General features: G+C 36.9%; 1 protein-coding gene across 1 annotated transcript in view; it reads left to right on the top strand.

Annotated features, from left to right (window-relative positions):
• The first annotated feature begins 3,009 nt into the window (after nucleotides 1–3,009).
• The window catches only part of LOC125240504 (transcriptional repressor scratch 2-like), a 77,741-nt gene continuing 72,930 nt past the window's right edge, over nucleotides 3,010–7,820 (top strand). The window contains 1 exon segment of the mRNA XM_048148396.1: nucleotides 3,010–3,226. Within this exon segment, the coding sequence (XP_048004353.1) occupies nucleotides 3,055–3,226 (172 nt within the window). The 5' untranslated portion in view covers nucleotides 3,010–3,054.

Genomic DNA, 7,820 nt, shown 5'->3' with positions numbered 1-7,820 from the left:
ATGTTCGGATAAACAACCAGTATGTCATACAATTTTTATGGTAAACAAATCATTCGGGCAAATGAAATTCAGGCAAGTTAGATTCGGGCATATGAATATTATGTTAAATGACTGTCGGGCAAACAATAGATAACCCCTGACCATAAAATATAGTGTGATACATGTTTGTTCCAAAGAGGAGCAATTTGACATTTTATCATGCTAGTTGGCGCGACTGTAATCGCCTGCTGTCACTAACAAATCACAATTTTTTTATTCCAGGATTATTTTCTGCCGTGGCATTGGCAACACACCAAGTACTCCGTACTTGGCTGTTGCAGTGGCGACATCTGTCCAAATCTTTCACTGAACTACCTTGTGTGTTCAGATTTGCTCGATTTATCTCGAACGATATAAGATTTACTGTAATATAATAAGATTAAAAGGATAAACTTATGAAGTCATTAAACTTATTAAAGATTATTAACTTCTACACAACAAAGTTTATATTACATACATACAATCACACCAGTATGCCATAAAGGGATGGGCAGAGCACATGAAACTACTAAAGCTTCAGTGCCACTCTTGGCAAATAAGGGGTTGAAACAAAAGAAACTGTGACATTGCATTGTGAGTTTCTATACTTATATAGGTATATATATATATATATATCCAGAAAATGTAAAATTTCTAATAGAAAGTACTTGCTGAATCCAAACCCCCTGGAAAATGAAACTGCTATCAGAAAGTAAGTTAGGTAATAATATGGGCAACAATTAATATGGCAATAATTGCTTATGGCGTTTGAATATTATATTAAACCATATTATTGCACTTAATATTTAATATGGCTAACAAATAGTATGGCATTGTATGATTATGGAAGGTAATGTTCGGATAAACAACCAGTATGTCATACAATTTTTATGGTAAACAAATCATTCGGGCAAATGAAATTCAGGCAAGTTAGATTCGGGCATATGAATATTATGTTAAATGACTGTCGGGCAAACAATAGATAACCCCTGACCATAAAATATAGTGTGATACATGTTTGTTCCAAAGAGGAGCAATTTGACATTTTATCATGCTAGTTGGCGCGACTGTAATCGCCTGCTGTCACTAACAAATCACAATTTTTTTATTCCAGGATTATTTTCTGCCGTGGCATTGGCAACACACCAAGTACTCCGTACTTGGCTGTTGCAGTGGCGACATCTGTCCAAATCTTTCACTGAACTACCTTGTGTGTTCAGATTTGCTCGATTTATCTCGAACGATATAAGATTTACTGTAATATAATAAGATTAAAAGGATAAACTTATGAAGTCATTAAACTTATTAAAGATTATTAACTTCTACACAACAAAGTTTATATTACATACATACAATCACACCAGTATGCCATAAAGGGATGGGCAGAGCACATGAAACTACTAAAGCTTCAGTGCCACTCTTGGCAAATAAGGGGTTGAAACAAAAGAAACTGTGACATTGCATTGTGAGTTTCTGTACTTATATAGGTATATATATATATATATATATATATATATATATATATATATATATATATATATATATATATATATATAATTCAGAAAATGTAAAATTTCTAATAGAAAGTACTTGCTGAATCCAAATTGAGCGTTTATACTTTTCCAGAAAAGATGCTCTCCTAATATGAAACGAAAGAATAGGAATTTGACTTTAGACTACCTATTTGTGATCTAACCCACAAAACTACTTCAATACTTTATTAACATTTTACTGGACTACGACTTAGCAGAAAGTAGGCTAATGGGTTTCAATATGATTCTCTGTTTGAACCAGCCGGCGTATTATGATTCCAATTTTATCATTTATCCACGTGGATAAAGCATCCGTCACGCTTTGGCAAGTATGTCAGTGTGAGAGTGACAGTTGTCTTATCCACGTGGACAAGTGATAAAATTGGAAGCATGATACGCCGGCAGTCTGTGTATAACTTGATAAGATTGACAAGATCATCATTCTACACTTGTCATCATCATCCTCCTTGCGTTATCCCGGCATTTGCCACAGCTCATAGGAGCCTAGGGTCCGCTTTGACAACTAATCCCGAGATTTGGCGTAGGAACTAGTTTTTAAGAAAGCGACTGCCATCTGACCTTCCAACCCGAAGGGTAAACTAGACCTTATTGGAATTAGTCCGGTTTCCTCACGATGTTTTCCTTCACCGAAAAGCAATTGGCAAATATCAAATGACATTTCGCACATAAATTCCGAAAAACTCATTGGTGCGAGCCGGGGTTCGAATCCGCGACCTCCGGAACGAAAGTCGCACGTACTTACCGCTAGGCTACCAGCGCTTAACATTCTACACTTGTACATATTTAAAATAAAGATAAGTGGGTATATACTTTATCAATAAATATGTACAAACTGCGGGCGTAGCACACTAGTTCTATAAACTGACTCGCATCGGTAAAGTATTTGATTTTTTGTGTAAAAAAATATATTATTGTAAGTAGTTGGCGACCCAAAAACCCCGGGTCCTGTTTATCGCCGGTTAAAGCGAAACTGCGATTGACACGGCAAGAATTTATGGCAAGTGGCTACTGCGTATAGCTACCCCTGAACTCGCTACGCTATCCGGCTTCTATTCCTATTTTATACAATCTCGTTATCAACTACTTATTTAAACGTATGAAGTAAAAGGTGGAAATAAAGTAATTTAATTTAGAAAGTAAAAACAAAGCAAGTTTCCTTTCCGCTTATCTCATAACTCGTGAAGTGACCTACGCTTTATCTACATTGAAACCGAACGCAAGCCGCAATAGAAAACAAATACAATATCCACCCCACGACGTCCCCACTGGTTGCTCGAGTGTGTTGGCCAAAGTTTGTGCGGCGTGCGATCGATCGGTGCGCGCGCAGCCACCCGCTCGTATAAAAACCCCAGCGCATACCCCCGATCGGCACAATCGCTGACGAACGCCGCGCGTTGCCGCTCGCCTGGGGCGCTTTCTCTTCTCTTCTTTATTCGTCTGTCTTCTATGCCGCGTGGGTGGGCCGTCTGATGCCGGCGCCGCGATGCCGCGCTGCCTCATGGCCAAGAAATGGAAGGCGGCTCCTGCGGCGGAGCTGGAGGAGACCGACGAGGAGATCGACGTGGTGGGGGACGGGCGCGGCCGGAGCCCCGCGCCCGCCGCCACGGCGCCGGGGCCTCCGCCGCGCGACCCCGAGCCTACGCTCCTCTACAACGGTAAGCGCTGCCTTGCGACCGCCACCGTCCTGCGTCACCTTGGAGACACTATCATGCCACGCGACATTCCAAAAACACCAACTTGCTATCAAATATACATGTACTTACGACGTTTTGCTTTTGAACTGCGCATACACGTAAATGCAACTTTTGCGTTAGGTACTATAAAATTCTATTACAACTAGTAGTGGTCAAAATCGTAGATATCTATTTATGTATCAATTTAAAAGCTAAAATAACGCAACCTTGCCATAAAAACGTGCGTTACTCGTACTCAATATACTTACACGCATAAAATATATTATGACATCGTCAAGTTACAAGCTTGCCAATACGTTTTATACGCCAATAAATTACGAGTATGTATGATAGTGTCTCCATCGTGCTTTTGTTTTATTCAACATATTTAAATACATTTAGGTACCTAAATTTTATCTGAGGTTCACCTAACCATCCTTTTGACAAATACTACTGTATTTATTTACTCGAGCTTCTATGATTTGTCCATTGAATCCTAAATGTAGTCATGGCCTAAATAGGAAGGTCGACAGCCCTAAGGTAAGTATTATCAATAGGTAGGTAGTTAGATTTCCATTTTGATAACGCCGTCATTGAATTGAATAAAGAATATATTGAATATTTACCTACATTATAATAATATAACAAACTATAACAAAAGGGCACCTTTATATAGAAACTAGGTAAACGATCCACCTGATAGTAAGCAGTCACAGTCACCTATGGACTCTTGCAATTACAAAGGTTACACGCGCGTTGCCGATTCTATAGAAAAATCTTACTTAAATATACCCGATTAAGGATTTTTAGGGTTAAAAATAAAGAGATAAAATTAAGTATCTCATTTTATTTCCTCTTTGTTTGATCGTATGGACACACGAAAAGGAAATGCTTGAATTAATCCACTATGTTCCGAACGAGGAAAAATACCCAGCTGAAAATAATCCAGTATAGGTCAACTATGGTCTTTACAACTCTTAATGAAAAAGAAGTCGGTTAATAAGTTACCACAGCATACGAATAGGTAAATATGTTGCCACAGACCTAAGCACCAAACCCAGCCTCAGAATAAGGCTCTATCTAAACCAAAATATTTGATTTAGTTTTGTATCGTTTTTGGTAGATTTTGCGACTTCACTAGGTGCACGACAGGTGCTGCCCTCATTTCGTCAGCTCGTATGGAGTACTGTTAGTTTCAATGGCTGCCGCTAGCAGTAATAATAATTATTACTGCTAGCGGCAGCCATTGAAAATTGACATATAAAGATTACGTGTATTTGTATGACAATCAGCGCCATCTTGCCGATACCCTTATCACAAACTTGACACTTACCGACACTGACATATTAACATTCGCTAGCGTGTACGTAACTTACTTTATACGAGTATGCATCTCACTCGAACTGACATATATATTAGTGCGAATGAGATATATAGTCATTAAAGCAGACATAATTCTCAAACTCTTGGTAGCCGTATACATAATATGTTGAACGGCCTCATACCTAGAAAATGACCTACCAAATCAGTAAAACTTAAATCTAAAGATAGAAATGATCCAATTTCATTGTTTTAATAAAGTAGTATGTTAATTAGTATTTTTAAGTTAGTCTTACATGTACCTATGTCTTTTGAATACAGTTGATTTTTACTTACACATATAACATATTATATATACATATTTATGCCCATTTTATACCTGCATCTCTCACGTCAAATAATGCTCGTTCAGGCGTAAAATCCACATCGAATTGATATAATAGATACAATTTTAGTATACATTTTTTTTTTACTTAGGACTCGCTATACAAAATCCCTAATACTAGGTACTCTAGTTTAATACCTAAATCATTGTACATACATATGATTTCATAACTCGATGTCAAGTACCATTGGAATATGAATCTAGATATTTTTCAGAAATAACATGTACATACTTATTTGTGTAAGCTATTTGTTGTTTTAACAATTTTTTTTTCACTATTTTCCGTCCACTAATATGTTTTGATACCATCAATTGGGCCTCTATGAAGTTCAAATATTACAGTTTTATTAATTTGAGTTTAGCATTTCTGTGATGGATTCCTTTTAATTATCTATAAGAAGATCTGTGCTACAGACATTCAATTCCAAAAATATGTTCGTCCTCATTATTGAAACCATAATGTATCGCAAGTAGATGTTGCTATGTGGGCAAGGAGTAGCACAACTTGCCTTGTCGCGCGCGAGTCCATACATCAAGCGCGACTTCAAGTATGGACTCGAGCGTGACAAGGCAAGTTATACTAGAGGCTCTACTCTGTATTAGGCACGTTATTATTTTAAAATGAACACCTTACCCGTGTAGCCACATGCTTTTTAACATCCGCTTACAATATGAGTCGCACATAGGGGTATTTCACTAAAGATATTAGTCGATATAAGTAGAAAAAAAATTGCATATTTGGATTGACACAATGGAACTACTTATAAAAATGTATATAAATAATTTTGGCCATCTTTTTTAGTCAAATACCCCTATATTAGTCGGATGTTAGGTCCTTTTTTTACTTTCAGCTATGCCTAAATGCGTATTGCGAATTTGATTTTTATGGGATTTAAAACGTTTCTTGCATATGCGAGGTGTTACCTAATAGTAACGAATAGCCATCAAGTACCACTCAGTTTAAAGGAGGTACAGTTTAACAGGTATATGATTATAATTACAAATGTATTGCATAAAATCTACATGACAACATTTAAAAAATAATAAATTGCAAAATATTATACAAAGGATCAAGAGCTATCGGTCACTCTCAATAGAAGCGAGGAACGTTAACTTTAAAAATACTTAGACTAAAAAAAAACCAGTTGGTTAAAGAATCAGCGAAAAACTTGCTTCTCCATATAAAAGTTTTTTACGCTCTCATTTAAAAACTACTTGTTGGATGGTACAGAATTTTGGACATCCAGTGTTATGAGACGGACGGAAAGACGGTCGACCAAATCTTGTCACTAAAAAAATTACGGTGAATTTGAAAAATGTAGGGTTCGGCGGCCAATTCATATAACGAGTGCCTTCCTCAAATTTGACGTAGGCGGAATCATTGACGAGCCAGAGGGCCATTTTTTTTTCAAAGTTGTCCACCCCACTTTTTTTGTAACATGGGTATTTTTTACGCGATTCATACCGAGAATCGCGAGGTCTTTCGATCCTGATAGGGAAAAATGTCCCAAGATTTCCATACATTCAAACCTTCCATTCCGTTATGGTAATATGAAAACAAACATGGTAACGGAATTGGAAAAAAACCTTGGGACACTTTTTTTCTCTTATTAAGATTGAAAAAGCTCGCGATTCTGAGTGGAAACCACATAAAAATTACCAAAGCAAAAAAAAAAGTGGGGTGGACAATTACTTAAAAAAAGGCCCCAGAACACTTCAAAATTTATTAAAAACGTACGAAGGTTTAATTCCCATCGAAAATTTGAATTTCGCGCCAATATTTGGTTGACCGTCTTTAATCGATGTACCTAGCTTCAAATACCACATACTTATTAGGTACCTACTTACTTACTCTGCTTGCTCAGTGACCCAAAGTAACACATGGCCTCGGACAGACAGCGTGCAGCGCCACTTTTCTCGGGTCTGTGCTAACTTCTATCCAATTGTTGACTCGGAGTTCTATTCATAAAATGATTATACCTACCTACTTACTTTTATAAAAGCTTAAAATACAGGACGTGTCAATTAAATGGACAAATTGAAGGTACTTATAAATTAAAACTGAATCTAGGTACCTAGTAAAACCTTGGCCTTTTGGCAAGGTGCCCAACACGCAGGTTTTATTCCGCTGTACGCGAATATTTTTGTCTCGATAAATACTGCATAAAGCTTCCCCAGACCATTGCAGTAGATTGTCCTGTTGTTTCATCCCATCGTAAAGAAAGTGATAAAATTGGTGTTTGCCTTAGGTACATCGCATTAATGTGTTATGGCTTGTCAACCGATATTGCCATCACTCAGAGCGTCTAAGAATTAACAGCGTAATTTGGTCCCTGACCACGCATAAATATTATGCATAGAGAGGCCTCTTCATGATGGACAGTCGGAACAGGATTAACCAACTTTATGGGTTCTATATTATTCTCTATCGATAGTGCCTTTCGTGAAGACGCAGACTTGGATGTTTATTATCATGAATGACCCCTTTAATAACCTAAATATGATGAATATGTAATCCCTCGGATCACCACTATAATATATATATAATATAAACTAACTTTAGGGAAAAATGTGTTTAAAATCCTTGCCACCAAAGGTCGACTTTTTGAATCGTCAAGGTGCGCATTTTAGGACTTTTTATCGCATACCGTGGTGTTTTCGACATCAAATTCAAACAGTGTGATAATATATTAAATATAAATATTTATACATCTGTCACATCGTTACTGAGTTCATTTTAATCAAACATAGTAGCCTAGGAACCATCCGGTCTTGCTACTACTGGGAAAATAACTTAATTCTATAACAGTACTTTTTATGTCACCAAAAATTAAGTTTGGTAATTTGAAATAGTTTTTTTAGTTAAGCCAC

This window comes from Leguminivora glycinivorella, chromosome Z (assembly GCF_023078275.1).
Source record: "Leguminivora glycinivorella isolate SPB_JAAS2020 chromosome Z, LegGlyc_1.1, whole genome shotgun sequence".
NCBI lineage: Eukaryota > Metazoa > Arthropoda > Insecta > Lepidoptera > Tortricidae > Leguminivora > Leguminivora glycinivorella.
The sequence above is the reverse complement of the archived record's forward strand: the minus strand, read 5'-3'. Positions and strand labels throughout refer to the sequence as shown.